The sequence below is a fragment of the Pleurodeles waltl genome, unplaced genomic scaffold (genome assembly GCF_031143425.1).
Source record: "Pleurodeles waltl isolate 20211129_DDA unplaced genomic scaffold, aPleWal1.hap1.20221129 scaffold_155, whole genome shotgun sequence".
Taxonomy (NCBI): Eukaryota; Metazoa; Chordata; class Amphibia; order Caudata; family Salamandridae; genus Pleurodeles; species Pleurodeles waltl.
In genome coordinates this window covers 367,069-393,622 of record NW_027149861.1, presented here as the reverse complement: position 1 = coordinate 393,622, position 26,554 = coordinate 367,069, and the positions used below count along the sequence as shown (strand labels likewise).

The window sequence follows — 26,554 nt, the reverse complement described above, 5'->3', positions numbered from 1 at the left end:
CTTACACATGATAACATGTGCCCCGTGGGTGATCACAACAGACACGTCTCTGGAAGGTTGGGGAGCCTTCCTTCAGGACATACGAGTCCGAGGCAGGTAGGAGTCACATCAAAAGACTTTCCATTTCAATTATTTCGAATTAAAACAGTTCGCCTAGCGCTTTGAAATTTCCTGCCAAAGATAAGGAACTCGTCAGTACTCATTTGTACAGACAACACAACGATGCACTACATCAATAAACAGTGGGGAACAGATCTCTGCTCTTACCTTGAGAATCTCAAAGTATGTGGAACTGGTCCATCCCACAATGAGTGCATCTTTGGGCAGAGCACGTACTGGGCACTCAGAATGTCATAGTGCACTCTCTCCGCAGGTTGACAACGTCCAACCACGAATGGGAACTAAATCGGAGTGCTAGATCTCATTTTCTCTTAGTGGGGCAAGCCACACCTGGATCTTTTTGCCACTCTTCAAAATGCCAATTCTTTGCAAGTTGTGATCACCATCTGGGCTCTTGGGGGAATGTGTTTTCAATGGCATGATGAGAAATGTATCCTTGCGCCTTACCTCCCATTCCCCATATTCTGAAAGTTCTAGATAAGATCAAGAATGAACACTGCAAAATTCTTCTAATTGCCCCAGCATAGCCTCAACAGCTTTGGTATACGGAGCTGCTTCTCTTTTCAGAGAGCCACAGCATCCCTCTACCAGTAGCACCATGTATGCTAACAATGAGTGATGGTCAAATTCTCCACCCGGATCCAGCATCTCTTCCTTTGACAGCCTGGCACCTGAACACCATGAATTTGTATATTTAAAAATTCCCTCGGCCTGTAGAGTCCTTCTTGCCAGGGCTCCAGCGGATAGTACCAACAGATCTTACCGCCATAAATGGAAAAAGTTTTGCACATGGTGCAAACAAGCTCAAGTGCACCCGTTCTCATCATCTCCAGAGCAGGTACTGCCTTATCTTCTCCATTTAGCTAGAGCAGATATGTCGAATTCTTCAATTGGAGTCCACTTGGCTGCAATTTCCCGTTAAAGGCGATCAGAGAACTGGTCATCTTTGTGGCCGATAAGGGTTATCAAACAGTTTCTTAAAGGACTTTTTTGTTCTTTTCCCCCCAGCCAGACCACCACCACCACCGCTGTCTTGGCAACTTAACATACTTTTGCCCCAAATAACTAAACATCTACTGTAGTCAGTACACATGGTGGACTTAAAATTCCTGCCATGGAAAGTCACAGTTCTTCTTGCTATGACCTCAGCTTGAAAGGTTAGCAAAATCCAAGCCTTTACTATTTGTAGGAAGTTGGCTCTGTATGTGCTATTTCAAAGTAAGGAATAGCATGCACAGAGTCCAAGGGTTCCCCTTAGAGGTAAAATAGTGGTAAAAATAGATAATACTAATGCTCTATTTTGTGGTAGTGTGGTCGAGCAGTAGGCTTATCCAAGGAGTAGTGTTAAGCATTTGTTGTACATACACATAGACAATAAATGAGGTACACACACTCAAAGACAAATCCAGCCAATAGGTTTTGTTATAGAAAAATATCTTTTTTTAGTTTATTTTAAGAACCACAGGTTCAAATTTAACATGTAATATCTTGTTTGAAAGGTATTGCAGGTAAGTACATTAGCAACTTTGAATCATTTCAATTGCATGTATACTTGTCAAGTTATTGACAAATAGCTACTTTAAAAGTGGACACTTAGTGCAATTTTCACAGTTCCTGGGGGAGGTAAGTTTTTGTTAGTTTTACCAGGTAAGTAAGGCACTTACAGGGTTCAGTTCTTGGTCCAAGGTAGCCCACCGTTGGGGGTTCAGAGCAACCCCAAAGTCACCACACCAGCAGCTCAGGGCCGGTCAGGTGCAGAGTTCAAAGCGGTGCCCAAAACGCATAGGCTAGAATGGAGAGAAGGGGGTGCCCCGGTTCCGGTCTGCTTGCAGGTAAGTACCCGCGTCTTCGGAGGGCAGACCAGGGGGGTTTTGTAGGGCACCGGGGGGGACACAAGCCCACACAGAAATTTCACCCTCAGCGGCGCGGGGGCGGCCGGGTGCAGTGTAGAAACAAGCGTCGGGTTCGCAATGTTAGTCAATGAGAGATCACGGGATCTCTTCAGCGCTGCAGGCAGGCAAGGGGGGGGTTCCTCGGGGAAACCTCCACCTGGGCAAGGGAGAGGGACTCCTGGGGGTCACTTCTCCAGTGAAAGTTCAGTCCTTCAGGTCCTGGGGGCTGCGGGTGCAGGGTCTTTTCCAGGCGTCGGGACTTAGGTTTCAGAGGGTCGCGGTCAGGGGAAGCCTCGGGATTCCCTCTGCAGGCGGCGCTGTGGGGGCTCAGGGGGGACAGGTTTTGGTACTCACAGTCGGAGAGTAGTCCGGGGGTCCTCCCTGAGGTGTTGGTTCTCCACCAGCCGAGTCGGGGTCACTGGGTGCAGTGTTGCAAGTCTCACGCTTCTTGCGGGGAGATTGCAGGGTCTTTAAAGCTGCTCCTTGAAACAAAGTTGCAGTCTTTTTGGAGCAGGTCCGCTGTCCTCTGGAGTTTCTTGTCTTTTTCGAAGCAGGGGCAGTCCTCAGAGGATGTCGAGGTCACTGGTCCCTTTGGAAGGCGTCGCTGGAGCAGGATCTTTGGAAGGCAGGAGACAGGCCGGTGAGTTTCTGGAGCCAAGGCAGTTGTCGTCTTCTGGTCTTCCTCTGCAGGGGTTTTCAGCTGGGCAGTCCTTCTTCTTGTAGTTTGCAGGAATCTAATTTTCTAGGGTTCAGGGTAGCCCTTAAATACTAAATTTAAGGGCGTGTTTAGGTCTGGGGGGTTAGTAGCCAATGGCTACTAGCCCTGAGGGTGGGTACACCCTCTTTGTGTCTCCTCCCAAGGGGAGGGGGTCACAATCCTAACCCTATTGGGGGAATCCTCCATCTGCAAGATGGAGGATTTCTAAAAGTTAGTCACCTCAGCTCAGGACACCTTAGGGGCTGTCCTGACTGGCCAGTGACTCCTCCTTGTTATTCTCATTATTTTCTCCGGCCTTGCCGCCAAAAGTGGGGGCCGGGCCAGAGGGGCCGGCAACTCCACTAGCTGGAGTGTCCTGCGGTGCTGTGACAAAGGGGTGAGCCTTTGAGGCTCACCGCCAGGTGTTACAGCTCCTGCCTGGGGGAGGTGTTAGCATCTCCACCCAGTGCAGGCTTTGTTACTGGCCTCAGAGTGACAAAGGCACTCTCCCCATGGGGCCAGCAACATGTCTCTAGTGTGGCAGGCTGCTGGAACTAGTCAGCCTACACAGACAGTCGGTTAAGTTTCAGGGGGCACCTCTAAGGTGCCCTCTGGGGTGTATTTTGCAATAAAATGTACACTGGCATCAGTGTGCATTTATTGTGCTGAGAAGTTTGATACCAAACTTCCCAGTTTTCAGTGTAGCCATTATGGTGCTGTGGAGTTCGTGTTTGACAAACTCCCAGACCATATACTCTTATGGCTACCCTGCACTTACAATGTCTAAGGTTTTGTTTAGACACTGTAGGGGTACCATGCTCATGCACTGGTACCCTCACCTATGGTATAGTGCACCCTGCCTTAGGGCTGTAAGGCCTGCTAGAGGGGTGTCTTACCTATACTGCATAGGCAGTGAGAGGCTGGCATGGCACCCTGAGGGGAGTGCCATGTCGACTTACTCGTTTTGTCCTCACTAGCACACACAAGCTGGCAAGCAGTGTGTCTGTGCTGAGTGAGAGGTCTCCAGGGTGGCATAATACATGCTGCAGCCCTTAGAGACCTTCCTTGGCATCAGGGCCCTTGGTACTAGAAGTACCAGTTACAAGGGACTTATCTGGATGCCAGGGTCTGCCAATTGTGGATACAAAAGTACAGGTTAGGGAAAGAACACTGGTGCTGGGGCCTGGTTAGCAGGCCTCAGCACACTTTCAATTGTAAACATAGCATCAGCAAAGGCAAAAAGTCAGGGGGCAACCATGCCAAGGAGGCATTTCCTTACACTATTCAATACCCTTTCTTGCATTTTAAAGAGAATGGGGCAATTGTAAACGAATCCAAAGTTCATACCCAAAGTTCCTTAGGATTTCCACATTAATCAGCCAGTAGTGCTGAAGTAGTTTTTCCCAAATACTTCAACACCGGTGGAACAGGCTCTTCATGTCAAAAGATGTCAAGTTTTATCTGGACAGGGCGAAAGACTTTAGAAAATCAACTGTTCGTGGCATTCAGCGCCCAAAGGAAAGGCCATCCGCTTTCCAAAAAGGGGATTGCGATAATGCACATTCAACAAGGGCTGTTGCAGAATCCACAGCGCTCTTCACTGGTGTGCCCATCCAGGACATTTGCAGAGCAGCCACCTGGAAACGCAAGCAAATTTTTTTAGAGCACTATTGCTTGGAGGAAACGTCACAAGGCGATGTAGCAGTGGGGCAAGCGGTGCTGCGGAATTGATTCCAGTAACAGTGAGCTGTTGTATTCTTCTTTTTTCCCCTCCAACCCAGAATAGGTTCCGCACATCGTATAATGTTTTCTTCTCTTGACAATAAACTTTGTTGTTTAGCACCGTGTAGTAATTCTTTTGTTTGCATAACAATTGATCAATTAAAGCTTTCTTTTCCATTCGTAGTATTGCTTCTATCAATTGATATAGGAATGTTTATCATAAAATGTGCTAATTTTTATACCCTGCCTTAAGGCTGTAAGGCCTGCTGTAGGGGTGACTTTGGAGGGCACTTCAAAAGATCTGTAGTGGTGGCTAATGAACCACAATTTGGTCCGCAGCAGACCCCGCTTACTTCCCCAACAAGATTCCACAGTAGTGACAGGTGTCCCTCCTGGGCCGAGGTGGCCGTCTTGGAGAGGTGACGATTAGAGGCCTCTGGTTGAAACAGAGCTCTGTATCAACCTATTGGAGCTCCGGGCGATCCGACTGGCATTGAAAGCCCTTTTACCCTTCAAAGGAAGGCTAGTGCAGGTGTTAATGGGCACCATCACCACCATGTCGTACTGCAACAAACAGGGCTGGGTGGGTGTAAGGAAATGCCTCCTTGGCATGGTTGCCCCCTGACTTTTTGCCTTTGCTTATGCTATGTTTACAATTGAAAGTGTGCTGAGGCCTGCTAACCAGGCCCCAGCACCAGTGTTCTTTCCCTAACCTGTACTTTTGTATCCACAATTGGCAGACCCTGGCATCCAGATAAGTCCCTTGTAACTGGTACTTCTAGTACCAAGGGCCCTGATGCCAAGGAAGGTCTCTAAGGGCTGCAGCACGTCTTATGCCACCCTGGAGACCTCTCACTCAGCACAGACACACTGCTTGCCAGCTTGTGTGTGCTAGTGAGGACAAAACGAGTAAGTCGACATGGCACTCCCCTCAGGGGGCCATGCCAGCCTCTCACTGCCTATGCAGTATAGGTAAGACACCCCTCTAGCAGGCCTTACAGCCCTAAGGCAGGGTGCACTATACCATAGGTGAGGGTACCAGTGCATGAGCATGGTACCCCTACAGTGTCTAAACAAAACCTTAGACATTGTAAGTGCAGGGTAGCCATAAGAGTATATGGTCTGGGAGTTTGTCAAACACGAACTCCACAGCACCATAATGGCTACACTGAAAACTGGGAAGTTTGGTTTCAAACTTCTCAGCACAATAAATGCACACTGATGCCAGTGTACATTTTATTGTAAAATACACCACAGAGGGCACCTTAGAGGTGCCCCCTGAAACTTAACCGACTATCTGTGTAGGCTGACTAGTTTTAGCAGCCTGCCACAAACCGAGACATGTTGCTGGCCCCATGGGGAGAGTGCCTTTGTCACTCTGAGGCCAGTAACAAAGCCTGCACTGGGTGGAGATGCTAACACCTCTCCCAGGCAGGAATTGTCACACCTGGCGGTGAGCCTCAAAGGCTCACCTCCTTTGTGCCAACCCAGCAGGACACTCCAGCTAGTGGAGTTGCCCGCCCCCTCCGGCCAGGCCCCACTTTTGGCTGCAAGGCCGGAGAAAATAATGAGAAAAACAAGGAGTCTCTGGCCAGTCAGGACAGCCCCTAAGGTGTCCTGGGCTGAAGTGACTCTAACTTTTAGAAATCCTCCATCTTGCAGATGGAGGATTCCCCCAATAGGGTTAGGATTGTGACCCCCTCCCCTTGGGAGGAGGCACAAAGAGGGTGTACCCACCCTCAGGGCTAGTAGCCATTGGCTACTTACCCCCCAGACCTAAACACGCCCTTAAATTTAGTATTTAAGGGCTACCCTGAACCCTAGAAAATTAGATTCCTGCAACTACAAGAAGAAGGACTGCCCAGCTGAAAACCCCTGCAGCGGAAGACCAGAAGACGACAACTGCCTTGGCTCCAGAAACTCACCGGCCTGTCTCCTGCCCTCCAAAGATCCTGCTCCAGCGACGCCTTCCAAAGGGACCAGCGACCTCGACATCCTCTGAGGACTGCCCCTGCTTCGAAAAGACAAGAAACTCCCGAGGACAGCGGACCTGCTCCAAGAAAAGCTGCAACTTTGTTTCCAGCAGCTTTAAAGAACCCTGCAAGCTCCCCGCAAGAAGCGTGAGACTTGCGACACTGCACCCGGCGACCCCGACTCGGCTGGTGGCGATCCAACACCTCAGGAGGGACCCCAGGACTACTCTGCTACTGTGAGTACCAAAACCTGTCCCCCCTGAGCCCCCACAGCGCCGCCTGCAGAGGGAATCCCGAGACTTCCCCTGACCGCGACTCCTTGAACCTAAAGTCCCGACGCCTGGGAGAGACCCTGCACCCGCAGCCCCCAGGACCCGAAGGACCGGACTTTCACTGGAGAAGTGACCCCCAGGAGCCCCTCTCCCTTATCCAAGTGGAGGTTTCCCCGAGGAATCCCCCCCTTGCCTGCCTGCAGCGCTGAAGAGATCCCGAGATCTCTCATAGACTAACATTGCGAACCCGACGCCTGTTCCTACACTGCACCCGGCCGCCCCCGCGCTGCTGAGGGTGAAATTTCTGTGTGGACTTGTGTCCCCCCCGGTGCCCTACAAAACCCCCCTGGTCTGCCCTCCGAAGACGCGGGTACTTACCTGCAAACAGACCGGAACCGGGGCACCCCCTTCTCTCCATTCTAGCCTATGTGTTTTGGGCACCACTTTGAACTCTGCACCTGACCGGCCCTGAGCTGCTGGTGTGGTGACTTTGGGGTTGCTCTGAACCCCCAACGGTGGGCTACCTTGGACCAAGAACTAAGCCCTGTAAGTGTCTTACTTACCTGGTAAAACTAACAAAAACTTACCTCCCCCAGGAACTGTGAAAATTGCACTAAGTGTCCACTTTTAAAACAGCTATTTGTCAATAACTTGTAAAGTATACATGCAATTTTTATGATTTGAAGTTCCTAAAGTACTTACCTGCAATACCTTTCGAATGAGATATTGCATGTAGAATTTGAACCTGTGGTTCTTAAAATAAACTAAGAAAAGATATTTTTCTATATAAAAACCTATTGGCTGGATTTGTCTCTGAGTGTGTGTACCTCATTTATTGTCTATGTGTATGTACAACAAATGCTTAACACTACTCCTTGGATAAGCCTACTGCTCGACCACACTACCACAAAATAGAGCATTAGTATTATCTCTTTTTGCCACTATCTTACCTCTAAGGGGAACCCTTGGACTCTGTGCATACTATTCCTTACTTTGAAATAGTGCATACAGAGCCAACTTCCTACAGTGGGGTTGTGGACTTTTTGTCAAGAGGCCCTGCATCTCGGGACACTTCTGGAACAAATGGCGTATCCGTCCAGAGATGGAATAAGGTCTCTCTTCAGCAGAGGTGAGAGCCTCCGTTAAATCTGTTTGCCACTGCCGAGAACATGCAATGTCGGCACTTCCGAGCGCTGGAGTTTACAAGGCGGCTCCCCCTATAATTACTCTTTGCGACACAAGTGGAGCTCAGGCTTTGTGTACACCTTTCTTCCAATACCATTCCTGCTCAGAGTTCTCAAGAAGATCAGCAACGACTGGACCCAAGTCATTCTTGTGACTCTGGACTGTGCCGTGAGAGTTGGGTATCCTGAGCTGTTGAGCTTGGCCATTGGACCTCCTCCGTTCAGGCTGCCACTCTGGGAGGATCTTCTTTTGCAGGGGAGGGTTCTCCAACCAGCCTGTCAGCGCTCCTCCTTGATGCTTGGAGATTGAGTGGTGACAATTGACAGGTGTCTCTCTTCCGCCTGAAGTCTGTAATGTCATCTTGACAGTCGGGTGTCCCTCCACCAAGTTGGTGTATGCCTTCCCTTTTGGGTAAGTTGTGGCATGGTGTGCAGAAAAACAGTCTAAACCCCTTTCTCAGACCCTTCTGTTTATTCCATCACTTGCTCAACAGGACTCTGCTTTGGCCACCTTAAAAGGCTCTTTCTGGCTCTTGACATTTCTGCAGTTGCCCGATGAGCCGTCCCTTTTCAAGTTCCCTATTGTACATAGGTTTCTGAAAGGTCTCTAATTTGTTGCCTCATCCACCTGTCATCATGCCTCAGTAGGACCTAAATTTAGTTCTGACTTTCCTGATTTGACCGCTCCACAACTGTCCTTTCAGACTTCTTTCAAGATACCCTTTCTAATAGCAATGACATCTTCCTAGAGGGTCAATGAGCCTACCTTTTATGCTCCACCTCATCCCTTTAAAGAAGAGGAGTGACTACTGGCTAGACTCAAAAAGAATGTATTCTTTCTTCCTTGACTGCACAAAAGAGTGAGAGGATGCACAACTCTTCATGGGGTATGTCAGAGCCCTGCAAAGTGAAGCCTGTACAGAAACGGACCCTCTCCTGGTGGATCGTCTTCTGCATCAAAATCTGCTGCACAATTGCCAAAAAGCAACTCCCTGATGGTTTGCGTACTCATTCCACCAGAGCCAAGGCAACGACCACTGTGTTAGCATTCAGAGTTCTAGTCCTGGACATCTTCCAAGCATCAGCATCTCTGCACACGTTTACCAAGAATTACTGCCTGGGCAGTCAGGTCTGTAGGAATGGGCCCCTCTGTCCCATAGGTCCTGCAGACCTTTATTAGTGTGAAATTGTTTAACTGACACACCTCTGGGGAGGTATTTCTTGGGTATCTATTCTAAGGTAAGCAATCTGGCGTTAGAAGCCACTATCCGATGTTACTTACCTCCGGCAACAGCCTATTTGGTAAAGATATTCTCTAGGTGCAGATTTCTTACTGACCCATCCTACCCTCTTTGCGAACAGATTTCTAGGGACAAGGCTGTTGCCCCTTTCAGGGCTTTAGTTTTACACACCAGTGGTCAGTGTCCTTTATGCTATTAGCTCCTGGTGTGGGAAGTCGCGTAAATAAATTGACGTCAGTGTGCCGAAGAGGTTCCCATATGGGCACCGTGAACATAATTTCCAGCGCGGACGACTCCACGTGGAGCTGAGTGATGCCACCAACCGGCTTACAGGGGTACTGCTCTTAAACAAATTTCCAGATATAGTTTGACGCCTGGGGATTATTCTAAGGTAAGGCATCTGTCTTGATAGTTTACCTACGAAAAAGATGAGTAATGTCTTTATTAAAGAAACCTAACTGGACCTGATAAAGTTTGCATTATTTCATGGTGAGGTCTTATATTAACACCACGTAGTAATCCATTTTCGTACACAGATGCTCTTGCATTTCACTATAAACTGCACCAATAGTTTTGTGACAACTTTCTGATTTCTGCGCTCCTGAATAGTTTTTTGTGTACTGCATTCCTGAATAGCTGCTTTATGGCGACATTAGTACTGAAGCCTCAAAATTGCTTTTTTTGTTCAAAGACAAAACACACAAATTGCCTTGTAAAACCCTGCTTTTTATGTGAGATACTCTGTCAAAATTAGGCACACAAATTCTGCCTGGTATGTGCTGCAGGCTCACCGATGCAGTGTAAACTAAAATTGAATTCTCAACTGGAGGTGATTTTCTATAGATTTAAGCTAGTCCAGTGACCAAATCAACCTCTTTTAATTCAACATTGAGGTATTGGAAAATCCTTATTTTTTTTGTATGTGTGTAAAAAGTAATGAGTATTTAACAATACGCTTTTATGAATTGTCTTTGTAGCCCCGCTTCAACGGATGAAAAGGAAGAAAACAAAGTAGCTAAGAAAACCTACACCTGGAACACAAAAGAAGAAGCAAAACAAGCATTTAAAGAGCTTTTAAAAGCAAAGGTATTTTAAATAGTCTAATTATGATGTGACACTAACATTTGCATTCTTTGAGATATCTAGAGTATTTAAAAATTGTGGGCTACCTTGAATTTTATACATGCATGAATAGTATGAAAAAAACCACAATTATTTCATTGACTATTACATCAAAATATTTTTGTGTGTTTTTGTTATGGTCATTAGCAACGACCGGCTTTACAAAATACTGTTTCTCATTGCTCAACATCTGTTAAAATGCAAACTATTTCCCTTCTGCCGGAAAGTGGAGTATTGTTTGGACTGGACAAGTATCCATCTCAAAGGTTAAGGCCACCATCTGCTAGTTGTCACACAGATTTAATAAAATAAACCTGTGCTCAATTCCAGGTAATGTGACCTAAAGCAGTCAGGCCTAAATCAAAGGCAATGTGTAAATTTTAAAATAGAGAGCATTTATGGATAAAATAAGGCCAAAACGACAAATCCAATAAGGTATATTGGAGATGTGAATTTTTAAATATATAAGTGTTGTGCTGAAGAGCACAAGTGCAACCAGTGGTCTATAGGAGTGGTCAGTTGGGACCTGGCCATATGTTTTGAGACCAGCCTCTGTGGTTCCCTGGTGGGCTCTGCCAAGTGGATTGGTTCTGGTGCTAATTTCAAAGTCAGGAAAGTTGAAAGTTTCAAAGTCTCAATCCAAATCTTTTTTTTTTTTTTTGTTAAAGAAAAAGGTAACTCTGCAGGACAGATCTGAAATTGTAGCTGCCGCTGTGGAACTGCTGGTCAGACATCTGAAAATTGACTAAGTCCTAAAATGGAGAAGCTGTCGCCTTCCAGGAGGGCAAATCTGAAATGACTTCTGACACCATGGGTGGACTTGTCGGTCCTTTACCTTTTTCAGTAACTCACATTCCCTTGGCTCTAGTGGATCATTTTAAAAACATTTCTTAACTTTTAATTGGTGCCCAAGTAACCACAAGAGTACACTTTTAAGCTTCCTCAGAACCTTGAGGGAGCACCTAGAGACGCTCAAGCTGCCAGTTAGAGGCCACGAGTAAAGTCCAGTCCAAGTTCCAGTTGTCACTGGGGAAACTAGCAAAAAGCCTCTTGTAGCTTTTTATGTCACACTAGCTCCATAGGTCAGCCAGCTGAACCTGGTTAGTCCTGAGAAGAAGGGGGAACAGGTGCAGTTCTTCAGAGCTCTTTGCAGGTCACTGACAGCAGGTCCAGCCCAATTCTGTTCTTCCGCAGGTCCAGAATGTGCTCTAAAGTGAATGCCAGAAGGTGCCACATTTATGCTTGGCACCAGATAGTGGATGGGGGTGACTCTTGACTTGCCTTAACCAATGGGGTAAATATTCCATTGGCCAACTTGGATGGGATAATTCTCTGGGCACACTAAATCTGTGCTCCTAGGGCTAAGGTATTTTCCATTGGGAGCGTATTATTTTAATCCTAGTGACACCCACATTTAAAACTAAAATCCACTTTGAGGCAGTCACTGGAACCACAATAAATGCCAGAGGCAGAAGTCCAGTAGGACACATGTAGCCCTTCAGCAACCAGACAGTGACTCCACAAAAGTTGTCTTGACATTCTCTGATCTTCTCTTTGAAGTGTGCTGTAACAGTTTTAAGTGAATCCAGAAGACCTGTTGAACATAATCTGACACTATATTGCCAGAAATGAGGCCCACACCTGCACCCTGCATATTCTGTGAATTTCAGAGAAGTCATCTTGGCCATTTTGGATCAGCCTATTGCTTGCTTATGGTAATCATTTCACACCTACTAACATCTATTTAAGGCAAAATACTGGCGGGGAGAAGCTGGAGAGCCAATGCAAATATGACTCCCGGAACTTCAGGCAGGGCAAAGGCAGCTTCATAAAATAAATTCCGTAATGTTTTTTAAAATCCAACTTCACCACTGAATTGCTTTTTTTTAATAACTCTTTCAAATAGTTGTTTAATTATTTGTCTAGCTGGACCCATTCCTGAGATACAGTATTAGTATTTTCAGCTGGTTTCTACATATGACATCTAGGCCTGCCATTGTAAAAATAGCTCTTGTCTTAAAGTCGCTATAAGGACAGGTTACCTTTTAAATTCCATATCCTTCTTTTAAATGAGTCCTGCTTTGTGTGCTACAAGGCTTAAATAGGGTGACTAGGGAGCTGGCTCTGTATATGCTATACCAAAACAAGGTATAGTGTGCACAGAGTCCAGTGGTTCTCCGGAGGCTTTACAGAGGCCAAAGTAGATAATAATAATGCTCTTTTGTGGTAGTGTTGTCGAGCATTAAGGCTTATCAGAGGGTAGTGCTAAGAATTTGTTGTACACACTCCAGTCCGATTGTTTATATATCAAAAAATATACTTAATTTATTTCTAGAACCCAAAGGAGCTTTGTTGCAGGTAAGTGCAGTTTCAATAATGTACAACTTTCAGGCATCAAATGTACATTGTTTGTAAATTACAGTTAATATAGGTTTCAGGTAAGCAATAGCTTTCAATAGCAAAACTAGGCAGTGTAAAAATCATTGAAGGCAGTGCAGTCCTAATGGAGTACTAGCACAGTTTACTAGTACATACCTGACTCACGGTTCCAGTCTTCAGGGGTTAAGGTGTCCACCAGACAAAGTTAGACACCAATGGTGCTGCACCAGCAACACAGGGCTGGATGAGTGCAGAGGTCAAAGTTGGTGTTGGTTGGCTAATGGAAAACAGTGGAGGCTTGGGGCACTTAGAAGAAAACAGATTGCAGGAAAGTACCTGAGGTTTCAGGGCACCAAACATACACCCTCAGTGGCACGGGGCGGGCAAGTGCAGGGTGCAAACACAGCGTTGGGCGTCCGGTGCAATTTAATGAGGAACTCTGGGTTCACAGAGGCGGCAGGCTTGGTCTGGGGAGTCAGATGAAGACCAATGGCTGGACACAGTAAGTAGAGATCTCGCTGGATGTCGGTGGACAGTCGCCTGGCTTCCCCAAGGTCCAGGGGACTGTGGGTGCAGGGGTACCTTTAGGTGTCTGAAATCTTTGCCAGTCGTGGTCATGGAGATCCTCTGGATTCAGGCCTTGTCATCTTGGTCAGGAGGGATTCAATCCAGGGTGGACTCCAGGTCAGAATCGCCTGGAAATCTTCTCCGGACCGCTAGGCCACCTGGACTTGGCTGTGGGTGTTGTGTGCAGAGTGGGCAGTACTCTTTGATCCAGAGGGCCCTGGAGTCCTTGTTTGGAGTTTTTTTTGTGGACAGGGCCGCTGTCCTCTGGAGTTCTTGGTCCTTTGGAAGGCAGGCAGTCCTGTGGGAGTTTGTAGAGGTTGCTGGTCCTGCAGGATGAGTCGTCTTTTTGTAGTAAGGAGTCTTCAAGCTGCACCCAGGCTGGTAGGGCTGTCTGGAGTCTTCACTGCTGGTGTGGCTCTTCAGTCCTTTTTTTTTTTTTTTTTTTTTTTTTAGGTCGAGCGTTGCAGTGTGCAGCGCTGTCTGCAAGACATGTATTGAAAATGGTCTTTTAACTATGCCCACTCTTGCCATTCGTTCTTTGTTGTGCGTGTCCTAATTGCTTCATTTTTATTGGTGCATTTTAGTAAATGTCCCTCCCTTGCGTACTAAGTTCCCAACCAGGGAGCTTTCACTTAGAGGACATTTTTAGTTGCATTTACACTAAGTCACGTTTCCTTCTGGTACAGCGTGTGATGGCCCATTGTAGGAAGTTGGCTCTGTATGTGCTATTTCAAAGTAAGGAATAGCATGCACAGAGTCCAAGGGTTCCCCTTAGAGGTAAAATAGTGGTAAAAATAGATAATACTAATGCTCTATTTTGTGGTAGTGTGGTCGAGCAGTAGGCTTATCCAAGGAGTAGTGTTAAGCATTTGTTGTACATACACATAGACAATAAATGAGGTACACACACTCAGAGACAAATCCAGCCAATAGGTTTTGTTATAGAAAAATATCTTTTCTTAGTTTATTTTAAGAACCACAGGTTCAAATTTAACATGTAATATCTTGTTTGAAAGGTATTGCAGGTAAGTACATTAGGAACTTTGAATCATTTCAATTGCATGTATACTTTTCAAGTTATTCACAAATAGCTATTTCAAAAGTGGACACTTAGTGCAATTTTCACAGTTCCTGGGGGAGGTAAGTTTTTGTTAGTTTTACCAGGTAAGTAAGACACTTACAGGGTTCAGTTCTTGGTCCAAGGTAGCCCACCGTTGGAGGTTCAGAGCAACCCCAAAGTCACCAGACCAGCAGCTCAGGGCCGGTCAGGTGCAGAGTTCAAAGTGGTGCCCAAAACGCATAGGCTAGAATGGAGAGAAGGGGGTGCCCCGGTGATGGTCTGCTTGCAGGTAAGTACCCGCGTCTTCGGAGGGCAGACCAGGGGGGTTTTGTAGGGCACCGGGGGGGACACAAGCCCACACAGAAATTTCACCCTCAGCAGCGCGGGGGCAGCCGGGTGCAGTGTAGAAACAAGCGTCTGGTTCGCAATGTTAGTCAATGAGAGATCAAGGGATCTCTTCAGCGCTGCAGGCAGGCAAGGGGGGCTTCCTCGGGGAAACCTCCACTTGGGCAAGGGAGAGGGACTCCTGGGTGTCACTTCTGCAGTGAAAGTCCGGTCCTTCAGGTCCAGGGGGCTGCGGGTGCAGGGTCTTTTCCAGGCGTCGGGACTTAGGTTTCAGAGAGTCGCGGTCAGGGGAAGCCTCGGGATTCCCTCTGCAGGCGGCGCTGTGGGGGCTCAGGGGGGACAGGTTTTGGTACTCACAGTCGTAGAGTAGTCCGGGGGTCCTCCCTGAGGTGTTGGTTCTCCACCAGCCGAGTCGGGGTCGCCGGGTGCAGTGTTGCAAGTCTCACGCTTCTTGCGGGGAGTTGCAGGGTTCTTTAAAGCTGCTTCTGGAAACAAAGTTGCAGTCTTTTTGGAGCAGGTCCGCAGTCCTCGGGAGTTTCTTGTCGTCGTCGAAGCAGGGCAGTCCTCAGAGGATTCAGAGGTCGCTGGTCCCTTTGGAAGGCGTCGCTGGAGCAGAGTTCTTTGGAAGGCAGGAGACAGGCCGGTGAGTTTCTGGAGCCAAGGCAGTTGTTGTCTTCTGGTCTTCCTCTGCAGGGGTTTTCAGCTGGGCAGTCCTTCTTCTTGTTGTTGCAGGAATCTAATTTTCTAGGGTTCAGGGTAGCCCTTAAATACTAAATTTAAGGGCGTGTTTAGGTCTGGGGGGTTAGTAGCCTATGGCTACTAGCCCTGACGGTGGGCACACCCTCTTTGTGCCTCCTCCCAAGGGGAGGGGGGTCACAATCCTAACCCTATTGGGGGAATCCTCCATCTGTGTAAGGAAATGCCTCCTTGGCATGGTTGCCCCCTGACTTTTTGCCTTTGCTGATGCTATGTTTACAATTGAAAGTGTGCTGAGGCCTGCTAACCAGGCCCCAGCACCAGTGTTCTTTCCCTAACCTGTACTTTTGTATCCACAATTGGCAGACCCTGGCATCCAGATAAGTCCCTTGTAACTGATACTTCTAGTACCAAGGGCCCTGATGCCAAGGAAGGTCTCTAAGGGCTGCAGCATGTCTTATGCCACCCTGGAGACCTCTCACTCAGCACATACACACTGCTTGCCAGCTTGTGTGTGCTAGTGAGGACAAAACGAGTAAGTCGACATGGCACTCCCCTCAGGGTGCCATGCCAGCCTCTCACTGCCTATGCAGTATAGGTAAGACACCCCTCTAGCAGGCCTTACAGCCCTAAGGCAGGGTGCACTATACCATAGGTGAGGGTACCAGTGCATGAGCATGGTACCCCTACAGTGTCTAAACAAAACCTTAGACATTGTAAGTGCAGGGTAGCCATAAGAGTATATGGTCTGGGAGTCTGTCAAACACGAACTCCACAGCACCATAATGGCTACACTGAAAACTGGGAAGTTTGGTATCAAACTTCTCAGCACAATAAATGCACACTGATGCCAGTGTACATTTTATTGTAAAATACACCACAGAGGGCACCTTAGAGGTGCCCCCTGAAACTTAACCGACTGTCTGTGTAGGCTGACTAGTTCCAGCAGCCTGCCACACTAGAGACATGTTGCTGGCCCCATGGGGAGAGTGCCTTTGTCACTCTGAGGCCAGTAACAAAGCCTGCACTGGGTGGAGATGCTAACACCTCCCCCAGGCAGGAGCTGTAACACCTGGCGGTGAGCCTCAAAGGCTCACCCCTTTGTCACAGCACCGCAGGACACTCCAGCTAGTGGAGTTGCCCGCCCCCTCCGGCCCGGCCCCCACTTTTGGCGGCAAGGCCGGAGAAAATAATGAGAATAACAAGGAGGAGTCACTGGCCAGTCAGGACAGCCCCTAAGGTGTCCTGAGCTGAGGTGACTCTAACTTTTAGAAATCCTCCATCTTGCAGATGGAGGATTCCCCCAATAGGGTTAGGATTGTGACCCCCTCCCCTTGGGAGGAGGCACAAAGAGGGTGTACCCACCCTCAGGGCTAGTAGCCATTGGCTACTAACCCCCCAGACCTAAACACGCCCTTAAATTTAGTATTTAAGGGCTACCCTGAACCCTAGAAAATTAGATTCCTGCAACTACAAGAAGAAGGACTGCCTAGCTGAAAACCCCTGCAGAGGAAGACCAGAAGACGACAACTGCCTTGGCTCCAGAAACTCACCGGCCTGTCTCCTGCCTTCCAAAGATCCTGCTCCAGCGACGCCTTCCAAAGGGACCAGCGACCTCGACATCCTCTGAGGACTGCCCCTGCTTCGAAAAGACAAGAAACTCCCGAGGACAGCGGACCTGCTCCAAGAAAGGCTGCAACTTTGTTTCCAGCAGCCTTGAAAGAACCCTGCAAGCTCCCCGCAAGAAGCGTGAGACTTGCAACACTGCACCCGGCGACCCCGACTCGGCTGGTGGAGAACCAACACCTCAGGAGGGACCCCAGGACTACTCTGATACTGTGAGTACCAAAACCTGTCCCCCCTGAGCCCCCACAGCGCCGCCTGCAGAGGGAATCCCGAGGCTTCCCCTGACCGCGACTCTTTGAATCCTAAGTCCCGACGCCTGGGAGAGACCCTACACCCGCAGCCCCCAGGACCTGAAGGACCGGACTTTCACTGGAGAAGTGACCCCCGGGAGTCCCTCTCCCTTGCCCAAGTGGAGGTTTCCCCGAGGAACCCCCCCCTTGCCTGCCTGCAGCGCTGAAGAGATCCCGAGATCTCTCATAGACTAACATTGCGAACCCGACGCTTGTTTCTACACTGCACCCGGCCGCCCCCGCGCCGCTGAGGGTGAAATTTCTGTGTGGGCTTGTGTCCCCCCCGGTGCCCTACAAAACCCCCCTGGTCTGCCCTCCGAAGACGCGGGTACTTACCTGCAAGCAGACCGGAACCGGGGCACCCCCTTCTCTCCATTCTAGCCTATGTGTTTTGGGCACCACTTTGAACTCTGCACCTGACCGGCCCTGAGCTGCTGGTGTGGTGACTTTGGGGTTGCTCTGAACCCCCAACGGTGGGCTACCTTGGACCAAGAACTGAACCCTGTAAGTGTCCTACTTACCTGGTAAAACTAACAAAAACTTACCTCCCCCAGGAACTGTGAAAATTGCACTAAGTGTCCACTTTTAAAACAGCTATTTGTCAATAACTTGTAAAGTATACATGCAATTTTTATGATTTAAAGTTCCTAAAGTACTTACCTGCAATACCTTTCAAATGAGATATTACATGTAGAATTTGAACCTGTGGTTCTTAAAATAAACTAAGAAAAGATATTTTTATATAACAAAACCTATTGGCTGGATTTGTCTCTGAGTGTGTGTACCTCATTTATTGTCTGTGTATGTACAACAAATGCTTAACACTACTCCTTGGATAAGCCTACTGCTCGACCACACTACCACAAAATAGAGCATTAGTATTATCTCTTTTTACCACTATTTTACCTCTAAGGGGAACCCTTGGACTCTGTGCATGCTATTCCTTACTTTGAAATAGCACATACAGAGCCAACTTCCTACATTGGTGGATCAGCGGTGGGGTACAAGACTTTGCATTTGCTGGACTACTCAGCCAATACCTGATCACACGACAAATTCCAAAATTGTCATTAGAAATTGATTTTTGCAATTTGAAAAGTTTTTCTAAATTCTTAAAAGACCTGCTAGGGCCTTGTGTTAGATCCTGTTTAGCATTTTCTTTTAGAGTTTAAAAGTTTGTAAAAGTTTGAATTAGATTCTAGAACCAGTTGTAGATTCTTAAAAAGTATTCCAACTTTTAGAAGCAAAATGTCTAGCACAGATGTGACTGTGGTGGAACTCGACACCACACCTTACCTCCATCTTAAGATGAGGGAGCTAAGGTCACTCTATAAAATAAAGAAAATAACAATGGGCCCCAAACCTACCAAAATACAGCTCCAGGAGCTTTTGGCAGAGTTTGAAAAGGCCAACCCCTCTGAGGGTGGCAACTCAGAGGAAGAGGATAGTGACTTGGAGGAAAATTCCCCCCTACCAGTCCTATCTAGGGAGAACAGGGTCCCTCAAACCCTGACTCCAAAAATAATAGTCAGAGATGCTGGTTCCCTCACAGGAGAGACCAACACCTCTGAAATCACTGAGGATAACCCCAGTGAAGAGGACATCCAGTTAGCCAGGATGGCCAAAAGATTGGCTTTGGAAAGACAGATCCTAGCCATAGAGAGGGAAAGACAAGAGATGGGCCTAGGACCCATCAATGGTGGCAGCAACATAAATAGGGTCAGAGATTCTCCTGACATGTTGAAAATCCCTAAAGGGATTGTAACTAAATATGAAGATGGTGATGACATCACCAAATGGTTCACAGCTTTTGAGAGGGCTTGTGTAACCAGAAAAGTGAACAGATCTCACTGGGGTGCTCTCCTTTGGGAAATGTTCACAGGAAAGTGTAGGGATAGACTCCTCACACTCTCTGGACAAGATGCAGAATCTTATGACCTCATGAAGGGTACCCTGATTGAGGGCTTTGGATTCTCCACTGAGGAGTATAGGATTAGATTCAGGGGGGCTCAAAAATCCTCGAGCCAGACCTGGGTTGACTTTGTAGACTACTCAGTGAAAACACTAGATGGTTGGATTCAAGGCAGTGGTGTAAGTAATTATGATGGGCTGTACAATTTATTTGTGAAAGAACACCTATTGAGTAATTGTTTCAATGATAAACTGCATCAGCATCTGGTAGACCTAGGACCAATTTCTCCCCAAGAATTGGGAAAGAAGGCGGACCATTGGGTCAAGACAAGGGTGTCCAAGACTTCAACAGGGGGTGACCAAAAGAAAGGGGTCACAAAGACTCCCCAGGGGAAGGGTGATGAGACAACCAAAACTAAAAATAGTAAAGAGTCTTCTACAGGCCCCCAAAAACCTGCACAGGAGGGTGGGCCCAGAGCCTCTTCACAAAACAATGGGTACAAGGGTAAAAACTTTGATCCCAAAAAGGCCTGGTGTCATAGCTGCAAACAGCATGGACACCAAACTGGAGACAAGGCCTGTCCCAAGAAAGGTTCCACTCCAAACTCCCATCCAGGTAACACTGGTATGGCTAGTCTCCAAGTGGGATCAACAGTGTGCCCAGAGCAAATCAGGGTCCACACTGAAGCTACTCTAGTTTCTGAGGGTGGGGTGGATTTAGCCACACTAGCTGTCTGGCCACCTAACATGCAAAAATACAGACAGCAACTCTTAATTAATGGGACTAGAATCGAGGGCCTGAGGGATACAGGTGCCAGTGTCACCATGGTGACAGAGAAACTGTTTTCCCCTGGCCAATACCTGACTGGAAAAACTTACACAGTCACCAACGCTGACAATCAGAGAAAAGTACATCCCATGGCAATGGTTACTTTAGAATGGGGAGGGGTCAATGGCCTGAAACAGGTGGTGGTCTCCTCAAATATCCCAGTGGACTGTCTGCTTGGAAATGACCTGGAGTCCTCAGCATGGGCTGAGGTAGAACTAAAAACCCATGCAGCAATGCTGGGTATCCCTGAACTGGTGTGTGTGAAAACAAGAGCACAGTGCAAGGCACAGGGTGAACAAGTAGAGCTGGAGTCTGTAAGAATGGCCCATCCTACCAAGAGGAAAGGAAAGTCAGTTGGGAAACCAACTGCAACACAGCAAAAGAAAGGGAACCTCTCTTCTCAGGAAGAAGTTCTGCCCTCTGAGGGAACTGAGCCTTTGGAGCTTGAACCTTATCAGGTTGAGCTCTTAGGCCCAGGGGGACCCTCAAGGGAGGAGCTGTGTAAGGGACAAGAAACCTGTCCCTCTCTTGAAGGCCTTAGGCAGCAAGCTGCTGAAGAGTCCAAGGGCAAGAAAAATGGAACACATAGGGTCTATTGGGAAGATGGACTCCTGTACACTGAGGCCAGAGACCCCAAACCTGGTGCCACTAGGAGAGTGGTAGTGCCTCAGCTGTTCAGAGAGTTCATCCTAACATTGGCCCATGACATTCCCCTTGCTGGACATTTGGGACAAACCAAGACGTGGGAGAGGCTAGTCAACCACTTCTACTGGCCCAATATGTCCAACATGGTTAAGGAGTTTTGCCTCTCCTGCCCCACCTGTCAAGCCAGTGGTAAGACAGGTGGGCATCCAAAGGCCCCCCTCATTCCACTTCCAGTGGTGGGGGTCCCCTTTGAAAGAGTGGGTGTGGACATAGTTGGTCCACTGGAACCTCCCACAGCCTCAGGAAATATGTATATCCTGGTAGTAGTGGATCATGCTACCAGGTATCCTGAAGCTATTCCCCTTAGGTCGACTACTGCCCCTGCAGTAGCCAAGGCCCTCATTGGTATCTTTACCAGAGTGGGTTTCCCTAAGGAGGTGGTGTCTGACAGAGGTACCAACTTCATGTCAGCATACCTGAAACACATGTGGAATGAGTGTGGAGTGACTTACAAATTCACTACACCATACCATCCACAAACTAATGGCTTGGTTGAGAGATTCAACAAGACATTAAAAGGCATGATCATGGGGCTCCCAGAAAAACTCAAAAGGAGATGGGATGTCCTCTTGCCATGTCTGCTTTTCGCTTACAGAGAGGTGCCACAGAAGGGAGTAGGATTCTCACCCTTTGAACTTCTGTTTGGTCATCCTGTAAGGGGACCACTTGCTCTTGTTAAAGAAGGCTGGGAGAGACCTCTTCATGAGCCTAAACAAGACATAGTGGACTATGTACTTGGCCTTCGCTCTAGAATGGCAGAGTACATGGAAAAGGCAACCAAAAACCTTGAGGCCAGCCAACAGCTCCAGAAGTTTTGGTATGACCAAAAGGCTGCACTGGTTGAGTTCCAACCAGGGCAGAAAGTCTGGGTTCTGGAGCCTGTGGCTCCCAGGGCACTTCAGGACAAATGGAGTGGCCCTTACCCAGTGCTAGAGAGGAAGAGTCAGGTCACCTACCTGGTGGACCTGGGCACAAGCAGGAGCCCCAAGAGGGTGATCCATGTGAACCGCCTTAAGCTCTTCCATGACAGGGCTGATGTGAATCTGTTGATGGTAACAGATGAGGATCAGGAGGCAGAGAGTGAACCTCTCCCTGATCTTCTGTCATCAGACCCAAAAGATGGCACAGTAGATGGAGTGATCTACTCAGACACCCTCTCTGGCCAACAGCAAGCTGATTGTAGGAGAGTCCTACAACAGTTTCCTGAACTCTTCTCCTTAACCCCTGGTCAGACACACCTGTGTACCCATGATGTGGACACAGGAGACAGCATGCCTGTCAAGAACAAAATCTTTAGACAGTCTGACCATGTTAAGGAAAGCATCAAGGTGGAAGTCCACAAGATGCTAGAATTGGGAGTAATTGAGCGCTCTGACAGCCCCTGGGCTAGCCCAGTGGTCTTAGTCCCCAAACCTCACACCAAAGATGGAAAGAAAGAGATGAGGTTTTGTGTGGACTACAGAGGGCTCAATTCTGTCACCAAGACAGATGCTCATCCAATTCCAAGAGCTGATGAGCTCATAGATAAATTAGGTGCTGCCAAATTCTTAAGTACCTTTGACTTGACAGCAGGGTACTGGCAAATAAAAATGGCACCTGGAGCAAAAGAGAAAACGGCATTCTCCACACCTGATGGGCATTATCAGTTTACTGTTATGCCCTTTGGTTTAAAGAATGCCCCTGCCACCTTCCAAAGGTTGGTGAATCAAGTCCTTGCTGGCTTGGAGTCCTTTAGCACAGCTTATCTTGATGATATTGCTGTCTTTAGCTCCACCTGGCAGGATCACCTGGTCCACCTGAAGAAGGTTTTGAAGGCTCTGCAATCTGCAGGCCTCTCTATCAAGGCATCCAAATGCCAGATAGGGCAGGGAACTGTGGTTTACTTGGGCCACCTTGTAGGTGGAGGCCAAGTTCAGCCACTCCAACCCAAGATCCAGACTATTCTGGACTGGGTAGCTCCAAAAACCCAGACTCAAGTCAGGGCATTCCTTGGCTTGACTGGGTATTACAGGAGGTTTGTGAAGGGATATGGATCCATTGTGACAGCCCTCACTGAACTCACCTCCAAGAAAATGCCCAAGAAAGTGAACTGGACTGTGGAATGCCAACAGGCCTTTGACACCCTGAAACAAGCAATGTGCTCAGCACCAGTTCTAAAAGCTCCAGATTATTCTAAGCAGTTCATTGTGCAGACTGATGCCTCTGAACATGGGATAGGGGCAGTTTTGTCCCAAACAAATGATGATGGCCTTGACCAGCCTGTTGCTTTCATTAGCAGGAGGTTACTCCCCAGGGAGCAGCGTTGGAGTGCCATTGAGAGGGAGGCCTTTGCTGTGGTTTGGTCCCTGAAGAAGCTGAGACCATACCTCTTTGGGACTCACTTCCTAGTTCAAACTGACCACAGACCTCTCAAATGGCTGATGCAAATGAAAGGTGAAAATCCTAAACTGTTGAGGTGGTCCATCTCCCTACAGGGAATGGACTTTATAGTGGAACACAGACCTGGGACTGCCCATGCCAATGCAGATGGCCTTTCCAGGTTCTTCCACTTAGAAAATGAAGACTCTCTTGGGAAAGGTTAGTCTCATCCTCTTTCGTTTGGGGGGGGGGTTGTGTAAGGAAATGCCTCCTTGGCATGGTTGCCCCCTGACTTTTTGCCTTTGCTGATGCTATGTTTACAATTGAAAGTGTGCTGAGGCCTGCTAACCAGGCCCCAGCACCAGTGTTCTTTCCCTAACCTGTACTTTTGTATCCACAATTGGCAGACCCTGGCATCCAGATAAGTCCCTTGTAACTGGTACTTCTAGTACCAAGGGCCCTGATGCCAAGGAAGGTCTCTAAGGGTTGCAGCATGTCTTATGCCACCCTGGAGACCTCTCACTCAGCACAGACACACTGCTTGCCAGCTTGTGTGTGCTAGTGAGGACAAAACGAGTAAGTCGACATGGCACTCCCCTCAGGGTGCCATGCCAGCCTCTCACTGCCTATGCAGTATAGGTAAGACACCCCTCTAGCAGGCCTTACAGCCCTAAGGCAGGGTGCACTATACCATAGGTGAGGGTACCAGTGCATGAGCATGGTACCCCTACAGTGTCTAAACAAAACCTTAGACATTGTAAGTGCAGGGTAGCCATAAGAGTATATGGTCTGGGAGTTTGTCAAACACGAACTCCACAGCACCATAATGGCTACACTGAAAACTGGGAAGTTTGGTATCAAACTTCTCAGCACAATAAATGCACACTGATGCCAGTGTACATTTTATTGTAAAATACACCCCAGAGGGCACCTTAGAGGTGCCCCCTGAAACTTAACCGACTATCTGTGTAGGCTGACTAGTTTTAGCAGCCTGCCACAAACCGAGACATGTTGCTGGCCCCATGGGGAGAGTGCCTTTGTCACTCTGAGGCCAGTAACAAAGCCTGCACTGGGTGGAGATGCTAACACCTCCCCCAGGCAGGAATTGTCACACCTGGCGGTGAGCCTCAAAGGCTCACCTCCTTTGTGCCAACCCAGCAGGACACTCCAGCTAGTGGAGTTGCCCGCCCCCTCCGGCCAGGCCCCACTTTTGGCGGCAAGGCCGGAGAAAATAATGAGAAAAACAAGGAGGAGTCACTGGCCAGTCAGGACAGCCCCTAAGGTGTCCTGAGCTGAAGTGACTCTAACTTTTAGAAATCCTCCATCTTGCAGATGGAGGATTCCCCCAATAGGGTTAGGATTGTAACCCCCTCCCCTTGGGAGGAGGCACAAAGAGGGTGTACCCACCCTCAGGGCTAGTAGCCATTGGCTACTAACCCCCCAGACCTAAACACGCCCTTAAATTTAGTATTTAAGGGTGTAAGGAAATGCCTCCTTGGCATGGTTGCCCCCTGACTTTTTGCCTTTGCTGATGCTATGTTTACAATTGAAAGTGTGCTGAGGCCTGCTAACCAGGCCCCAGCACCAGTGTTCTTTCCCTAACCTGTACTTTTGTATCCACAATTGGCAGACCCTGGCATCCAGATAAGTCCCTTGTAACTGGTACTTCTAGTACCAAGGGCCCTGATGCCAAGGAAGGTCTCTAAGGGCTGCAGCATGTCTTATGCCACCCTGGAGACCTCTCACTCAGCACAGACACACTGCTTGCCAGCTTGTGTGTGCTAGTGAGGACAAAACGAGTAAGTCGACATGGCACTCCCCTCAGGGTGCCATGCCAGCCTCTCACTGCCTATGCAGTATAGGTAAGACACCCCTCTAGCAGGCCTTACAGCCCTAAGGCAGGGTGCACTATACCATAGGTGAGGGTACCAGTGCATGAGCATGGTACCCCTACAGTGTCTAAACAAAACCTTAGACATTGTAAGTACAGGGTAGCCATAAGAGTATATGGTCTGGGAGTCTGTCAAACACGAACTCCACAGCACCATAATGGCTACACTGAAAACTGGGAAGTTTGGTATCAAACTTCTCAGCACAATAAATGCACACTGATGCCAGTGTACATTTTATTGTAAAATACACCACAGAGGGCACCTTAGAGGTGCCCCCTGAAACTTAACCGACTATCTGTGTAGGCTGACTAGTTTTAGCAGCCTGCCACAAACCGAGACATGTTGCTGGCCCCATGGGGAGAGTGCCTTTGTCACTCTGAGGCCAGTAACAAAGCCTGCACTGGGTGGAGATGCTAACACCTCTCCCAGGCAGGAATTGTCACACCTGGCGGTGAGCCTCAAAGGCTCACCTCCTTTGTGCCAACCCAGCAGGACACTCCAGCTAGTGGAGTTGCCCGCCCCCTCCGGCCAGGCCCCACTTTTGGCGGCAAGGCCGGAGAAAATAATGAGAATAACAAGGAGGAGTCACTGGCCAGTCAGGACAGCCCCTAAGGTGTCCTGAGCTGAGGTGACTCTAACTTTTAGAAATCCTCCATCTTGCAGATGGAGGATTCCCCCAATAGGGTTAGGATTGTGACCCCCTCCCCTTGGGAGGAGGCACAAAGAGGGTGTACCCACCCTCAGGGCTAGTAGCCATTGGCTACTAACCCCCCAGACCTAAACACGCCCTTAAATTTAGTATTTAAGGGCTACCCTGAACCCTAGAAAGTGAGATTCCTGCAACTACAAGAAGAAGGACTGCCTAGCTGAAAACCCCTGCAGCGGAAGACCAGAAGACGACAACTGCCTTGGCTCCAGAAACTCACCGGCCTGTCTCCTGCCTTCCAAAGATCCTGCTCCAGCGACGCCTTCCAAAGGGACCAGCGACCTCGACATCCTCTGAGGACTGCCCCTGCTTCGAAAAGACAAGAAACTCCCGAGGACAGCGGACCTGCTCCAAGAAAAGCTGCAACTTTGTTTCCAGCAGCTTTAAAGAACCCTGCAAGCTCCCCGCAAGAAGCGTGAGACTTGCAACACTGCACCCGGCGACCCCGACTCGGCTGGTGGCGATCCAACACCTCAGGAGGGACCCCAGGACTACTCTGATACTGTGAGTACCAAAACCTGTCCCCCCTGAGCCCCCACAGCGCCGCCTGCAGAGGGAATCCCGAGGCTTCCCCTGACCGCGACTCTTTGAACCTAAAGTCCCGACGCCTGGGAGAGACCCTGCACCCGCAGCCCCCAGGACCTGAAGGACCGGACTTTCACTGGAGAAGTGACCCCCAGGAGTCCCTCTCCCTTGCCCAAGTGGAGGTTTCCCCGAGGAATCCCCCCCTTGCCTGCCTGCAGCGCTGAAGAGATCCCGAGATCTCTCATAGACTAACATTGAAAACCCGACGCTTGTTTCTACACTGCACCCGGCCGCCCCCGCGCTGCTGAGGGTGAAATTTCTGTGTGGACCTGTGTCCCCCCCGGTGCCCTACAAAACCCCCCTGGTCTGCCCTCCGAAGACGCGGGTACTTACCTGCAAGCAGACCGGAACCGGGGCACCCCCTTCTCTCCATTCTAGCCTG

At 48.6% G+C, this 26,554-nt stretch overlaps 1 protein-coding gene across 1 annotated transcript in view; it reads left to right on the top strand.

Moving 5' to 3' along the window:
• The window catches only part of LOC138274069 (pre-mRNA-processing factor 40 homolog A-like), a gene marked incomplete at its 3' end in the record, with an annotated part of 550,808 nt that overhangs the window by 168,420 nt on the left and 355,834 nt on the right, over nucleotides 1–26,554 (top strand). Inside the window, exon 11 of the mRNA XM_069218962.1 lies at nucleotides 10,079–10,187. Within this exon, the coding sequence (XP_069075063.1) occupies nucleotides 10,079–10,187 (109 nt within the window). The remainder of the gene's footprint in view (nucleotides 1–10,078; nucleotides 10,188–26,554) is intronic.